Source organism: Tachysurus fulvidraco, chromosome 9, assembly GCF_022655615.1.
Source record: "Tachysurus fulvidraco isolate hzauxx_2018 chromosome 9, HZAU_PFXX_2.0, whole genome shotgun sequence".
In the NCBI taxonomy this organism is placed as follows: domain Eukaryota; kingdom Metazoa; phylum Chordata; class Actinopteri; order Siluriformes; family Bagridae; genus Tachysurus; species Tachysurus fulvidraco.
Genome location: NC_062526.1, coordinates 8,871,823 through 8,889,192, shown reverse-complemented (window position 1 = coordinate 8,889,192; position 17,370 = coordinate 8,871,823). Strand labels below are relative to the sequence as shown.

At 39.0% G+C, this 17,370-nt stretch overlaps 1 protein-coding gene across 2 annotated transcripts in view; it reads left to right on the top strand.

Annotated features, from left to right (window-relative positions):
* The window catches only part of si:dkey-40c11.2 (drebrin-like protein B), a 38,256-nt gene that overhangs the window by 16,934 nt on the left and 3,952 nt on the right, over positions 1–17,370 (top strand). For both annotated transcript variants that reach the window (XM_047818029.1, XM_047818028.1), the window contains exons 2-11: positions 479–534; positions 993–1,105; positions 2,144–2,208; positions 6,569–6,576; positions 15,571–15,710; positions 15,815–15,892; positions 16,063–16,214; positions 16,931–16,985; positions 17,063–17,137; positions 17,222–17,318. In XM_047818029.1, the coding sequence (XP_047673985.1) occupies positions 479–534; positions 993–1,105; positions 2,144–2,208; positions 6,569–6,576; positions 15,571–15,710; positions 15,815–15,892; positions 16,063–16,214; positions 16,931–16,985; positions 17,063–17,137; positions 17,222–17,318 (839 nt within the window). The remainder of the gene's footprint in view (positions 1–478; positions 535–992; positions 1,106–2,143; positions 2,209–6,568; positions 6,577–15,570; positions 15,711–15,814; positions 15,893–16,062; positions 16,215–16,930; positions 16,986–17,062; positions 17,138–17,221; positions 17,319–17,370) is intronic.

Here is a 17,370-nt window from a genome sequence, read left to right as displayed (position 1 = left end):
AGTTTAATTGATGCTCCCAAGGGCCAAACATGCAGGATAGCCTAAAGAGCATATAGAAGAAAGCTAACCTGTGAGAAAATTCAGTACTGTATTCATTTACCTACCCCGGGGACGGGTCATGTGGTTTTATTAGGGTTCAGTCTCGGTATGTATATTAAAATGCTAAACGTAGGGTGCAGATTGAGACATTATGAATGGTGTGTCGGGTGTGTGAAAGCATATGGTCCTTACAGCTGCCTGCCCACTCACTACATTCCAGTGATCTGACGTTTGCATGGATGAAGCACTAGTTAGGCACAACCTTTACTTTTAAGGAGAATCTAGGAAGTGCACCAGACCGAGTCCTGTTGTAGTCTGTAATGTGGTTATAACAAGCAATTATAACAAATATCACAATATGATTAAACAGAACTCAAGTTCAGCTTTGTAAAAAAAAAATAATAATAAAAAAGTTATAATGTTTTTTTCTCTTTTTCAGGGCGTTGTTTGCGTATGATGGATTCACCAACAACCTGAAGCTCTTTGATTCTGGAAGTAAGATCACAACAGTGTGAATATGCATGTTTTTTCATTTTTACAAAATATTTAATTAATTAATGAGTTTCTTATGTTCCAAATAATTTGTTTATTAGTAGAAATGTGTTCATTAATATTCATATGCTAATATGAATATTCATATTCATTAATATTGAAAATGCTAAAGAATTTCCATAAGGCGTAAACATTTCCCATGAGCCTCTGGTACATATTATGACAGCATTTGATATTTTGTTTGAGATCATTTAAAGCATACATTTCTACAGTGTAGAAACATTGCTTTGCTGTATGTTTAAATGATTGAAATGGCAATCTGACTAATTGTGGTTAATAGCAAGCAAATTATCTTGATATAAGATTTGTTTAATAATAAAGAGTTAAGTTAAAATAGAGATAAAATTGTCAGAATAATTTATAATCTCTTTTATTATCCCAAAATTATCATCTCTCTGTAGATGGAGGCTTGACAGAATTGGCCCAGAAGTTTCACATTGCCAAACCGATGTACGGACTGTGCAGAATTGCACTGCATGGTGTGGAACAGCCACGGATAATCCTTATCTGCTGGGTAAGTCGAATGGATATTAACAGAGAAGTCTGATTTCAGATAGTTTACATTTTGGTCTCAGTTCATCACCACTTTTCTGATTGCAGTAAAGCATTAAAGCTTGGCATTTGTACCACACTACTTTGAGATCACGTTTATTTATTCCCATTGGATGTGAAATCTCGATTCTCTTCTTCCATTGGTCCTTCATTGGGGTGTGAGCTTTATGTGGCTTCACATTGGTTGATACAGAAAGATCTTTGGAAAGGCTGTTTTTAAGGAGGGATGTATGTGAGGGTCCTGTTGATGAGATATGTCAATGGGTTTTTTCTCACAAAAGGGCTTTGACCCCAGACGGTTTGTAACTGAAGGAGCTCAAATACACTCACATGCTCGCAAAGCATGCTGGGATCCTTCTCAGTAACCTCCCCTACACTGGTTGCCTGGACAACAGGTCAGGAATGCTGTGTTCGAGGTCAGAGGTGGCATCTGTAGCCAGTCAGGCGATGTAGAGAAGAAGGGGTGGTGGCTTTAGTGACCTGCTCACAGTACAATTAAAAACATTGAGTGTGTGTCAGATAACCCCACATATAAACACTTATTCTACTTAACTTAAACAAATTCTGATTATAGTACAAGAGATAAAGCTACACATCTTCCTTTTTCTTCATGATAATTTCATGCCATGTCCTCCTGTTATCTCTTCCAATTTAATCTCAGACATCTTGCTACATGAGTATTTTTGCGTACTATTCATGTCTAGATTAATCTAGAAGATTCTGTAGTTTCAGTGGAACTAGAAGTTGTTTCCTGTTTAATAACCGTATGCAGTGAATCAGAACTCTCAGTTTATCAGTACATCTGATGATGTGCTTATTCAGTTCTGCAGAATACATAAATACAATGAAAATATAATTCAGTAACTGTCCTTGCTCTAGATTAATATAATCCTTTATCAGTGTTGTGAATGTACTTGCAGACTTTAAATGGTTTCTGTTATTCCATGCTATGAAAAGATTTAACTCAGAACTACATCTAACTGCATTGCACATTGCACAGGTTGGAGAAGATGTGGAAGAGTTTCGAAGGACAGAATGTGCAAGTCATGTACCTGCAGTCAAAAAAACTCTTGTAAGGAATAAGGGGATTACCAGCTGGAAGGGAGGTGAGGAGCAGAGATGAGCGAGAGAGAGTACCACTAGGGATGTTCGCACTTCTTCTTATCCTATTTACATTTCTATTATTCTTCGCATCTGATTCACGCGCGCGAGCGCGCGCGAGACGCGCGCGCGCAGCGCGCGCACGCGCGCAGCAGGGGAGCGCGCACGCGAGGGCGCGCGAGCGCGCGCGCGCGCGCGGAGCGCGCGCGCGCGCGCGAAAGAGCGCGCGAGCGGCGAGGAAGGAGAGCGCGCAGCGAAAGCGCAGAGCGCGAGAGCGCGAGAGAGAGAGAGAGCGGAGAGCGAGAGAGGAGAGAGCGGAACGAGAGAAAGAGAGCGCGAGCGCACGAGCGAGAGCGAGAGAGCACGAGAGAGCGAGTAGCGCGAGAGAGCGAGAGTAGAGGAGGGGAGAGCGCAACTAGATGAGAGATGAGCAGCAAGAGAGCGCGCAGAAAGATCGACGCGCACGACGAGCACGACGCGCGCGCGTATCTCTTGCTAACTCTGATCTAGACTGCTCGGATGTGCGACTGCTCGCTCGCGAGCGAGCTAGCATCTCTCTCTCTCTCTCTCTCTCTCTCTCTCTCTCTCTCTCTCTCTCTCTCTCTCTCTCTCTCTCTCTCTCTCTCTCTTTCACATAACATACTGTATACAATGATGTGCTACTGTTACCCAGCGATTCATCATAAAATCCTATTGCATATATTGCACTTTTTAGTCCTTTCACAAATATACTGAAATATAACACAAGAAACACAGTGCCATTGTTTAACCACACTGTAGATACTGTATGTGGGTCATGTGAAATTTAAGTCTAAATTCAAGAAGTGCTTTTGTGAAATTGTGTGAAAGAGGATCATATAATAACATCCTTTTGCCATGTTGCTGATTGCTGATTGCTGATTTTGCTGGGAATTTAGTATTATTATTCATTTCATCTGATGTAATCTTTCCTTTTACTTTTATTATTAGTAACAGTATTATTAACTTTAAGAAAAAAAAATATCACATGCATTTCATGGCTCTTTCTATTTTTGACTACTTCAGGAAGACTTGTATTGTACTTCAGGTATACATTTCCATCTTCAGCAGTGCCCGGTGATCACAGATTTTAGATTAGGGCAGGATGACATTTATAATGGCATAGACAACAATGAGAGTTTATCACACTTGGCTTGTGCTATTGGTTAGTATCTACTGAATTTTTAGAATAATAGTTTTACTTTTATACCCGTAATAGGCAATTGAGAGTCAACATAGAGTCAACCAGCATTTACTCTTTGCACCATATTTTGAGGGTTTCAGCTGTATTCAAGGTGATATCATTACCCAGCGTTGGCAGGTTTCAGCAAAATTTCAGCAAAACCCCCACTACATCTCAAACCACACAAAAAAACTTGAATTAGCCCAAATTTATGGGCAATTGAAAAAGGGTGGGAAATAAGTATTTCAACATTTCTATCCAATCCATAATTCCAATTTTCATCAGCTTGGAAAGTACAGTAGCTTACAATAGAAATGATTTTGTGCATCACAGACCCAGTCTCTGCACTTACACTTTACCTTTGTGTGGAAATATTTTAGATTTATTTTGATTCATTTTGGCCACATATAGTGTTTTTAAACTAGCCCAATATATCATTAGCAGCCTGGTACTCCACTGAGCATGGGCCAAGGAGTTCTAACTCCATAGACTTCTATTATCATCTTCTTGTAGTCTCCATTTTTTACCATTAACTGCAATAATAACTCTGTAGATTTAAAAGGTGCAGTAATTTACATCCAGTTATGAGGATTTGCTCAATCAGCCACAAGAGCATTAGTGAGGTCAGATGCTGATGTTGGGTGAGGAGGCCTGGGGTGCAGTCAGCATTCCAGTTTATATTAAAGTTGTTCAGTCTGGTTGAAGTCAAAACACAGGACACTTACATTTTTCAAACTTGTCAAAACATGCCTTTTATAGATGTCACTTTATGCACAGTGGTATTGTCAGGCTGGATTATGCTTGAGCCTTTAAATTCCAGTAAAGCCGAATGCAACAGCAAATAAAAACATTCCACACAGTTATATACTTTTTTGGAAGGTCCACAAATGGGTGTGATGACAATGGGTCCACATACTTCTGTGTAATATAGCTGTAAATGCCGTATGATTTTTTCCTTATGATGATATTATGATATAGACATGAGAAACAAACCTGAGCACAGACACTACTGTACATCCACTGCTACGTATTAGCATGAAAGTGGTTTGGTTGCAGGTCAGATTCCAAACAAACTTCAGTAATTTGCAAAACGTACAGATACATTGTGGTTATGAAGCTGCCTTGCTTTGGCTGTTTATTTATACTGTCACTAATATGTAGTAGTCTAAAATCTTATGGTAGCCAACTAGCTAATTATATATGTATAGTACATATCAGCTATCACTATTCCACTGAAAATCCATTTTTAAATAAAGTTAAATTTACCAAAAATTACAGTTAAAGTTACATTTATTTAGCTGCGTATATTCACATCTTGACTTTAATAGGAAAAAGTGTATGATCAAAAAGATATAGTTGCCTAGTTACATTTGTCTAAGCAATTTTTCCATAGTATTATTGCAAACATGAAATTCTTGTATCATTCCACCACACACACACACACACACACACACACACACACACACACACACACACACACACACACACACACACACACACACACACACACACACACACACACACACACACACCTGTTATATGAATGATTAGTCTGTATTAGATATTTTAAAGTAATTGTCACAACTGTATTTTTTATTCCAAAGTGACAACATTGACTAATGGGACATAATTTTGAACAGACATGATGGTTAAAAAAAAAAGTTCTTATAATATCTATAGAAATGTTTCCCAAAGAGATTTTTTACTGCAAGGAGACATCTGAGGGCATGTTCTAATCAACCGCAGACTGATAGCTGGATGCGCTCGGTGATATTCAACTGTATGTTCTAAATAAATGTTTGGATTTCCTCAGCTCCGGAATGATTTAAGCCCTGGTTTTAGTGAAGGAAGTTGTGTTGCTGTACACTGCTAAGAATAATACTTTATGCCCTGTTGTTGCCATAAACACAGACAAAACATGACACTTATAATTTAGTTTTGTGCTTCTTAAAACAGCAACAGAATGTGCCCTTGGTATTAAAATACCAATACATGAAATTCATTATAGAATCCCAATAATCAGCTCAGTTCCCATCTGCATTTGTAAGCATTTTGGATTTGCATGAGTAAGGGGGCAACGTTCCTTTGTTTGTTTTTATATATCCTGTGTGTGTGTGTGTGTGTGTGTGTGTGTGTGTGTGTGTGTGTGTGTGTGTGTGTGTGTGTGTGTGTGTGTGTCCTTCTGGAATGTTCTGTCATCCTCTGTATACTCTATTTTCCCTTTCTTTTATCTCTTTAAACGAATAATTACAGTCTTCACGCTGCAGCTCTGAATACAAAAGCCAGACATGATAGGAGTCAGCTAGAAGACATGTGTACACACACACAACACAGACACACGCAAACGAACACACACAACACAAACACACACACAAGCAAGCACATACACAAACACACACACACAAACAGACACACACACAGACACACACACACATACAAACACACACACACACACACACACACACACACACACACACACACACACACACACACACACACACACACACACACACACACACACACACAGCCTGTATGAGCCCAGGTCTAATCTGGAGAGATCACTGTTGATAAAAACAAGAGAAAGAGGGAGGTAAGAGGTGTGAAATGATAATGAAGTCATTGTACTCTCTTCCAATGAAATGAAATGTCTATTCATCACGCTAAGTGTGTTGATCTTCAGGTGAGATTGATGATTGCCCAGTGACATCCTCTATTCATATGTTTGTCGCAGCACGTCTGCTTCCTCTGTGTTTGAGCGCGTGAGCGAGTTGTATTCGTTTGAAATTGGCTTTGTGAATGTGATAAAAACGAACAGTCGGATTGCACGGGCTTGTCCGGGTCTGATAAGCTTGCTGTACAAACTTGAGCAACTGTGATTTTTGTGTAATATTTGGCTTGAGAAGCATGGGAAAGAAATTAAGATCTTTTAGAAATACAACAAGCAAACTGGCTTGTTATTAGGTTTGTTCAAAACTTTCAGCTGTTAATAATCATGTTCTGATGGGTACAATACCGCAGGTTAGCTTTGGGAACATAGTATCAATAGGATTCTGAATCAGTAATAGATCCTGTCTAGTTGTCAAGTGAGAAGATTTTTATGTCTGTCAGAAAACGTGGTGCCTGCTTCTTTAGACTTAGACTTAGAAATGAAGTCTGTTGTGTCTCATAATCTTATAATATACTGACATATCTTGCTGATGTGTTAGCCTAGTTGTTAAGGCACTGGACTATCAATCGGAAGGTTGTGAGTTTGATTCCCATGTCCACCAAGCTGCCACTGCTGGTCCCCTGAGAAAGGGGATAAATGAGATAAATTGTACATCGCTCTGGTTAAGGGTGTCTGCTAAATGCTGGAAATGTAAATGTGTTTTCCTCCTTGAAGAACAGATAAAACTATCAGTATCATTATTTAGACTAACTGCAGACGAAAGCACAACGATGGCACATTAACCGCAATCTCACAAGCCTAAAAAAACACTTTCTATTGTTAGCCAATGTTTCCTATTTATAGTTTGTTTCCTTCCTCCGTCTGTATGTACAGAGTGCCTGTTCAATGGCTGGTGACAGGCACAGCTCACTTGCTCCCTTCCTTCTTTCGCTTCCCTATTATTCTCCAGCTCTATTGAGCACCACACCAACAAATAAACTCTCACACATGGTGGACAGGAAGAAGGAGCAGAATTATAGGATGGAATGGAGGAAGAGAGAATGAAAGAAAAGAATAGCACTGAAAAAAGGTTATCTCGGTCACCCCATCGTCGACCCCTGCGTATTGGAGGTGTCGAGCGAATTCCTTGTTACAGAGCCGAGTCAGACAAGCCGTGTCTGATGTCGTGAGAACGTCCATGGTCTCCGTGGCCTTCCTGGCTTAACCATGTTTGCCTAACATTTCCATAATCACAGAGAAGAGTTTTATGAGTTTATTGAATGCACACAAGGTTACTTTTATACTTATTGCCTTTAAAAGGCATCACCCGGTCAGCTTGAGAGGCATCCGAAGAATGTCTTCTGTTCCCCATTTTTACTTTGGATCTTCTGACATGTAGTGAAATATATGCAGTGGGACCTTTCATGACTGCCCTTCTTAGGGAAGGTCTTGTTTATGTAGGGGGCTGAAGACACATATTTGTTATGTACTTATTATTTTAGAAGTTCAGAGTGGACTTTGGGTCTTGACCGTTGTACATGTTCTTTGAGTTTCGAACTGGATGCTCTGAGCTTGTCACAATTTCTGGAGACAAAATGCATTATGTTCACATACCAAGAGTCAGTTAGCCTTGTTTTTTTCTTGTTGGTGGTTGTTGTTGCGAATTGCTGCTTTGATTTACATTATTTGCTTCATATTGGCTTCACTAACAGAATTGCAAAAGCAAGTTTACTGTACTAACAGTTTATTTGAAGCATTTATTCTAAATTTATTCATTTTAATCCAAATGTCTCAATACACATTTCATGATAGATTTGAGATTTAATGTTTATTAGTCGCTTTTTGTGACTGTTTCACTTTGTGGGGTTATTTTGTGTGTGTGTGTGTGTTTTTTTTTTCCCAGAAAATTACTTAAAGTTCTACCAGTTCTACCACTATATGAGTAGTGGCCAAAATCTGTAGAAAATCTGAGAAATAATTGAGGAAATTGGAGGGACTTGTATATGACGGGACCAGTATCAACCACGGTTGTACACTTTTCTTGCAATGTTTTGTGTTAAAGAATAAATGGAAACTAATTACAGGTAGAAACATAGGATTTGTCAGGCCACATGTGGCTTGGTCTGAGGATTTCTTTAAGACAATTGTTTTGATCTGTTGATTTGCTGTGTCATACATAGTTTGAATAGAAGTGAGAAAATAACAATTGAATTATATTGCTTTTGGTGCTGAAATCAAGGTTTGGTGTCTCATAGAAAAGGAATGATCACTTGTTGCTTTCTGTGCTCTGTTGGTCTGCTGTGGATAGAGGATCAGCCCTTGTTTTTCCTGTGAATAATGACACAAAAACGACATATTAAGTAACCAGGAAGCACGTCAGTACAGAATAAAAGTACATCAACTGTGAGAGCTGCTCAGGTCTAGTCTAAATCTCATGTCTCAAGTCTCTTCTCCAAATGTACCTGTGTGGAAATGTGAGACATTCTTCTCTCTCCTGGATATCAGTCAACTCTCTTAAGCCCTCTTCCTGCTTTCTGCTGTCACGGTGGCACCCCTGACTGCCTTCATTATAAGGCAAGTTTTGAGGGTGAGGTCATAGATGGCTCCGTTGTTTGGAATGGTAACTGGAATTAATAGCAGATTACTGCGCTTGCTGGAGCTTTTATTGTTCTTGGCAGATCTGGATGGAGTCTGCTGGAACCCAAAGACAAAAGGGATACACTGGATGCCAGGGATTCATGCAAGTAGATGCATTGTAGCTAGTAGCTTCTAGTGCCTTTTACCATTTACACATATGAAGAAAATTGTTTGCAAGAGATTTAACATGCAGTAATGACTTTTGTTGTACAACTGATAGTTAAGGGCCTTGCTCAGGGAGCCAGCAGTGGCATCTTGGTGGTTATGGGATTCAAATTCGTAACCTTCAGTAGGTATCCAACACCTAAACCACTAGGTTACCACATACCCCAATTTTGTAATGTATTCTGACTCATTTTAAATCCTCCAATCTCCATTTGCAAACAGAAGCACATGTTCCATTTTCAGTCACATGAGCCCACAATTCAAACCAGATTCCCCATCTTGGCTTCAGCCACATAGTATCAATAACAGGTTTAACGTGAGGCATTTTGGTGGTGTCTCAATCCCCTCAAGCTACTTCTCTGTATTGTCTACTTTTTATTGGATTTTTTTTGTTTTGCTTCACAGTGCAGTGAGTCTGTGCTGGAAGAAATAATTGGCAGGTAATTACACCAATTACTGGAAATGGTTGGGTTTTGCTCAAATGTTTTTCTGCATTGCGAATACTGGAGATTTCTAACCATCAAGCTGCATCTCATTGTCATATGCATACGCTATATAACATACATAATGTGTGTGTTAGACAGGTCATATAACACCAAATCACCATCATCTTCCATGTGATCATGGGTAACTCTCTGCATAAATATCCAGAGTTCTTTTGCCAAGGAGGACTGTTGACTTGAGACAGAAGCATACAACATTTATGCAATCAAATATTAACTGGAATCTCTTTTTGTCTTAGAAAAAGTCTGAAAGTATTCACTCCAGCTTGGTCAAATAGCTACCAAAACATTAGCTGAGTTGAAATTTCCCAGCTTTCCTGTTAGTTGATTAAATTGATTAATAGATGTTTGAGATTTTCTAATGACCTTGTGTAATTTTCTGGGAACAAATTGCATGTAACTCAAATTCTTTCCATCCACCAGCACTAACTGGCTGGGTCTGAGTTTTCTCCAATTGTACAATAGTTCAGACCAAAGAGTTTGCATTTGTGTTAATTAACATTACAAAAAGCTAACAGAATCTGATGAAGGCTTCATAAATCCTGTGTTTTAAGCAATACACAACACGTATTAACTGTGTCAAGGTAAAGTCTCTACATTGTTAAGGCTTTATCATATTGTAAGATTCTGGAACTTTTTTTACCAGAAGCCAGAAATGGAGTTTGCATCTCTTTTGTTGTGTTTTTGCACAATTTTTTTTCATTAAAAACTAAAATTTGATGGTTATATTCAACCATTAAAATTCTGTGTAAGGTTATCCCAACAGTGTGAAAAACGTCTCATACCAACTGAAATCCAACACTGCCATGAATCATATTATATCAGACTTGCAGCAATAAAATAATTCATTTATTTCTACTGATTCAAAATATCTGACAGGTCGATTTTCATTCAACTTTGCGGTGATTTAAGCCGATTCAAGTTGTAATCTTATACAATACTCTCCAGCGTTAATGGATTTCAACTCACCAGAGTTACTAATCACTCGTCTGCTATTCATTTTCAATAAACGTCTGCTAGCAGATGATTCAGTGAGCCAGGCCAAGCAGCGTGTGAATTCACACTCAAGAAATCATGTAAGCATCCCAAGGTGACTTAGCATTTATAATGTGAATTGTGCATTAGCATGAACTAGCAGTAATTACGGTTAACAAACAATATAGTTGCTGCAGAAGCGGAGTGTGTATGATATGTTTTCATAACTGTGCTTTTTCATCTGTTGTATGAACAGCTAAGCTGAGTAGAGAATTCTCATGTTCTACCCCTGATCTATAGAGATATACAAGAGTAGATCCAAGAGTTCCTTCCTGTCTTCTCATTACAAGTTTCATCGCACAATTCTGATTTTAATGCTCAGATCCGACAGATCCGTCTTGAAGGTTGACATTTGTAGCTGTAAGTGATCCATATCTGTCTTTAAAAAAACACTCTTGTCCCGCATCTACTGTATACAGTACATATGCTTATCGACTACTTGGAAAATTCTTTCAACACACAACTCAGTTTCTATGAATTTCACTCTGAACGTTCTCATGTCGCATGGCTACCTATCAGATATGTACCTGACGCATATTTCAAAATGGCTCAGGTTTCATTTCAAAAGAAATTTTTATGTCTGTATGTATGCAAATTCAGACTATGACAAGTAGATGTGTAAAATAAATAGATTTGTTTTAACTTGGTTAAAGTGGAAGGCTACATGCGTTGAAATCTAGTCCCATATGTGTGCTGAATTCTTCTCACATTCTTGAGCGAACGAGAGTGAAACACGGTGTACTGTAAAACACACTGTAAAGCCATTCTGCTCCTAAGGTGTGGCCCGTGTTATTAAATGGTTTGGGAAGCCCAGGTGTAGACAAGTAAAACTACACGGTTATTGTTTGGGATGAAGGTAGCATACCTTGTTTTTTTTTAATTAATTAATTTTTTTATATTATAGTATAAAAATGACTTCTCCGCATGTTACCCTAGGGAAAGTTGTTACATTAGAAGTGCTGACACAGACATTGTTATTATGTCGAGCTGCACCTTGGGGGCGTTGCTGTACGTCAACAAGCTAAAACCTATTATCTAGGCAAGTAATAACAGTCATCTGCCGTCCTCCTGTTTTGTAAGAGGGATGAATAAGATAGAAGAAAGAAAGGGAGGGAGCGAAGGGAAGACTATTACTTCATATGTTCGAGTCAAGTATTACACTGGATTAGAGAGGCTGATGAAGCAGTCTCGACTTGTCTGTGCTCTCCTTTGGTGCTTTCAATGTGGGAAGGGTACGAGGTTTGTAGAAATGAAGAAAGAACTGGGTGTGGAAGAAGCAGCCTGTGCTTGCTAGCGCTGTGCAGTGCACTAATCCCTTCTGAAACTGGGGTATTTGCAGACCTTGAACCACAGCCAGCACTGACGGTGATGTAAGACTCTGAGGCACACCCACAGACCTTTCTTTTTCATGCCCCCTTTTTCGTGCCCCTGTTTTCTAAGTCATTATTCCATCTGCAGAGCTTTATGTGGACTTATAGATGTGTGTGTGGAGGGGTGTGTTTGTGAATATCTTTATTAAAACATTTACTAATACTGCTTGAATAAACCCAAGTACAGGGTTGCACAGTCTAATTCATGTAATAGTAACTGACTCGTACAAGCTTCAAGCTTTTGTTATTTATCAGCTTTAGTAGTTTCATAAATAAAAAAGTTGCCATTAAGTCTACATTGGCATATAGTGAATACAGCATTCTGCAAGCTATAGTTTAGAACTATAGAGGAGTCCAAAAATAGTAGCAGTGTTTGATTTAAACTTGATTTGTTTCATGTTTGTATTAAATATACAGTGCAAATGGCTTCGTGTTTTTAACTTGAGAAGCAAAGTTTTGGCACTGGATCAGACACAGATTTCTAGTCTTTAATAACTTTCACCATTTGTCACTGTCCACAAACAGATGAGATTTCAACCAGAACACAGACATGCTCCTCCTCCTCTTCCTCCTCCTCTCTATGCCTGAAGAGCTTCTGAATTTAGGGTGACGGTCTACAGAAGATCTGAAGTATGTTTGCGTGAAGTGTGATGGGATCTTTTCTGCACCAGTGTGGTCACTCAGTTAAAACGATCTTGTTTCATACCTCATTTTCTGTAAACACATCCAGTTCTCAGCACACACAAACGCATGGTTCTGTGTGATGTGCTGATTACACTTAGGTTTGGTCTTTTTTTTTGTTGCAGTTGTATTTTTATTACTCCACTTCCTGGAAGAGATCTGTTGGAGTAGCGCAGAAGTAAATAGACAGAAAAAAGGTTGTAGGAGCAGTTTGTGATCGCCAGATAAAGGAATCATGATGATGCAACAGTCATCAATATCTGGGAGTCAAAGAAGCATAAGATGTTTGTAGAGCGCTCCTGGTGGGAGGGACATCCCCTGTCAGTCAAATTCAAAATAAAAATTCAAATAGAATCTAATAGTAAAATATAATAAGAATAATAAAATAGAAAATAGAATAATAAGGGGAAAAAATGCAATTTGCTATACAGTAAAGTGGGAATCTGTAAAAGGAGACAAAATATGAGAAAATATAGCATGACTGATATTAATGTAATGAATATGAATGAGAGACAATAGCCAATCATGAGGATCTGTGAGCTCACGTATGTGAAAATGGGTGAGGTGTGTGTTCAGTCATCCCCAGTTGGTGAAGTGTGTGTTCAGTCATCCCCAGTTGGTGAAGTGTGTGTTCAGTCATCCCCAGTTGGTGAGGTGTGTGTTCAGTCATCCCCAGTTGGTGTGGTGTGTGTTCAGTCATCCCCAGTTGGTGAAGTGTGTGTTCAGTCATCCCCAGTTGGTGAGGTGTGTGTTCAGTCATCCCCAGTTGGTGAGGTGTGTGTTCAGTCATCCCCAGTTGGTGAAGTGTGTGTTCAGTCATCCCCAGTTGGTGAGGTGTGTGTTCAGTCATCCCCAGTTGGTGAGGTGTGTGTTCAGTCATCCCCAGTTGGTGAAGTGTGTGTTCAGTCATCCCCAGTTGGTGAGGTGTGTGTTCAGTCATCCCCAGTTGGTGAGGTGTGTGTTCAGTCATCCCCAGTTGGTGAGGTGTGTGTTCAGTCATCCCCAGTTGGTGAGGTGTGTGTTCAGTCATTCCCAGTTGGTGAGGTGTGTGTTCAGTCATCCCCAGTTGGTGTGGTGTGTGTTCAGTCATCCCCAGTTGGTGAGGTGTGTGTTCAGTCATCCCCAGTTGGTGTGGTGTGTGTTCAGTCATCCCCAGTTGGTGAGGTGTGTGTTCAGTCATCCCCAGTTGGTGAGGTGTGTTCAGTCATCCCCAGTTGGTGAAGTGTGTGTTCAGTCATCCCCAGTTGGTGAGGTGTGTGTTCAGTCATCCCCAGTTGGTGAGGTGTGTGTTCAGTCATCCCCAGTTGGTGAGGTGTGTGTTCAGTCATCCCCAGTTGGTGAGGTGTGTGTTCAGTCATCCCCAGTTGGTGAGGTGTGTGTTCAGTCATCCCCAGTTGGTGAGGTGTGTGTTCAGTCATCCCCAGTTGGTAGCTGGTAGAGCTGGCTTTGGTAAAGTTGAAAGTTAAAAAAGAAAAAAAAAAAGGCAAAAAATATTTTATTGTTGCCATTTTCTAGAGATTATTTTGTGGTAACGAATGTGTTCAAGGTGGATTATAGTGAATATTTTTGAAACCAAGAACAATAGCACCACCAATGGTCATAGGGCTGAATGATATAAAGAAGTGAAACTGGGCCTTATCTCCCTGAAGCTCACCTTATTCTTATACCTTATACTTTTGTTTTGACCTCATTATATATCACAGCACTAATACTTTAATAGTATTATTGTATTGTGTTGTAAATAGTTTGATTGAATTTTATTATTTTTTTAACACTTTTTTCAGAATTAAATTTAAGCTTAAGGCAACAGGAAGTTACTTAGCCTCTCACTTAATATGAGTCAGCTACACAGTGTATAATATATACTGAGAGAGAGAGAGAGAGAGAGAGAGAGAGAGAGAGAGAGAGAGAGAGAGAATGTTTCTAACTAATGCTACTGGACAGGTCTCAGCAGGTCTTGTAGTGAACAAAGGTGTGTGCAGGTGAGCTTTCTGTATCTAATCTGTCCTGTAAGACTTGAGCCCAGCCCAGCAAAGCTAATGCAAATACACTGGTTCTAATGTTAGTATATGAAAAGTTTGTGGAAAGCAAATAAAGATTTTGTGCTCTTTGGCAAAGATGGGTGAATGTAGTGATCTTTGGAGTGTGCTTTCTTCCTAATCTCACCAAACTAGTGAAAGTAAACACACAGGTGAACATGATCTGAGCACAATTTCTTCTTTATTTTGTTGTTTCTTTGTATGTGATGTTGGAGTTGAAGTTATGTTTGGTATTGGAAAGATAAACTGGATTATCAGTAGAGATATGACGTTTTATTTACGAAATATAATGGAATTTGTCATATTCAGCAATGAATGTCACTTGCATTCTTCAACCGCAAAAATTCTGTGTAAAGGTCCAAACAGAGGTAAAAACATCTCATGCTGAAATCCAACAGTATCCTGACTAATCTTATATCAGACTTGCAAAGTTATTTGTTTATACTGATTAGAAATGTCAGATTTTTATTCAGGCGGTGCATCAGAACACCTTTATGTGGAATAAAGGGTCAAGTTATTCTTTATGGAAGGAGAAGGTGTGTGTCAGTGCTTTCTGACAGTCTCTCTGTAGTATAACAGGCTGCAGTTTTTTGAATAATCATTGAAAGTGAAAGTGACATGACATAAGGCTAAGTATGGTGACCCATACTCAAAATTCATTCTCTGCATTTAACCCATCCAAAGTGCACACACACAGCAGTGAACACACACACACACACACACACACACATCGTGAACACACACACTCGAACCCACAACCTTAGGGTTAGGAGTCAAACTCTCTAACTATTAGGCTACGACTTCCCAACGTGTATTCAAGAAAAAAAAAGTAAGAGGTGAAAACATTTTATATTGTAATATTTGGTGATTGTTTGTGGTATAAGGAATAAAACATCCAAATCATGATGTTCTGATACTGGAAAAATTGTAGATAATGGGTTGAGTAGTTCAGCTACAACAGCATGACCAGTAGTGTTTTATTCCTCACATAGTTTACTCCTCTAAAACATTTAATTTAAGTGAGCCTATTTTTTACTTTCCATCTCATAGGAAGCCCATTTGTTTATCAATGCCTCTAATAAAGATGAGTTGACTGAGGAAAAGATTGCAGAAATTCTGGCAAAAGTTCGTCCACCCATGGAGAGATTTAGAAGAAGCTCCAAATCGACAGAGAAAGAAGAAACAGTGGTAACAGACTATGCTTGATGATACTCGAATCTTTAAAAACTTGCTAAAAATGCGCCATTGAAATGAATAAGATATACACCTGATTTGCGCTTTACTGTTTACAGGGAACAAACTACAGGAAGACGAACGCTGCCATGGAGATGAGATGGATTAACAGAGAATCCTTCTGGGCACGTGCAGAGGTGCAGAATTTTAAACTTGGTAGTACACTAATATCTCTGCTGTCTGAAACACAATCGAACACATGGGTTGTTTGAATAAATTCAGAATAAGTACAGCAACACGTTTCGAGGAAGGCAGGAAAGTCAGGTAATCTATAATAACACTCCTTCACCTGCCTCCTGTGTCTCAGCGTGAGGAAGAGGAGAGGAAGGAGGAGGAGAAGAAGAGGGCTGTGGAGGACAGGAGACGCCGAGAGAGAGAAAGAGTTCTGCAAGAAAAGAAGGAGGCAGAGGAGAGAGACAGAAAGATGAATGAAAAACTGCAAACGATTGAGGAGCAAAGGTAATAAGCAATTCCACAGGGACTACCAAGGGTATTGATACACTATTTATTTTTGAGTATTATTTTTATCATCAGGACAATTTCGTGTGTTAGGTTTAACCAGTGTTACTTGATTATCACATTTATCAAAATTGGCAAATAATGAAAAAAAAATCAAAATGATATCAACAAAATTCATTTCAGGTTCTGGAGGTGGGATAAAATATGAAATAACTTCTAATAATATAGAGCTTTTATTGGAGTGATTATTGGATTTATTTATTTATTTATTTATTTATTTATTTATTGGAATAAAAACATAAACCACATGTTCAATCTTTACCTATTTTTATTTATGTAATCTAAATATGTTTCAGAGCATAGTGCCCGGGTTCATATTGATTTTTTTTTTATTTTTAAAAAACATCCATTTCTGTTTACACCACACCCATTTCCACTTTATGCCACGCCCACTTCAGTTTTAAATCATTTGCTTAATTGCATCACTCTTCTTGCTGTGCTAACAATAGTTGATAAATGTAATAAAGGTTTCAATGCTACAAAACTGTAATAATCTGGTTACTGCATTGAAACTCAAATAAATCACTGTAAAGGAACGAAACCATGAAAAATTTGTTCTATAGATTGTATATCAGCATGTGAGAGCAGCTAAAAGTGGACATGGAGTGGACATGGAAGGTGACAAAAAAGGATATTCTGTATTTTTGTTTCTCTAGGAGACTGGATGCCAAACGTCAAGAAGAAGCTAGAAGACAGGAGAAAACTCGTTGGGTGAGTAATCAAGAAAATGATTGGTTTCACTACTAGAGAGTTATCATGTTTACGAGATGAACCTGAATGATGGACAGGAGGTGCAGCAGAGAGAACATGAAGAGGAGATGAGGGCTCGACTCAGACGCAGCGAGTCCATAGAGAAAGCAGCTGTGAGTGTTTTACTGGTTTGTTTATCATATTTGTAAAGGAAAAACTTCACAGCATCTGACTCTGTTGTTAACGATGACCACTAGGAGGCAGCGGCCCTCGTTTCCCAGCGCTCCATGAACCCACGGGAGTTTTTCAGGCAACTGTCACAAAGCTCCACCAGCCCTGTATCGCCACGCTCAGGTAAGTGTTATACAAGCAACCTTTCAAATCAGTCTGCCATTAAGTGAAGTGT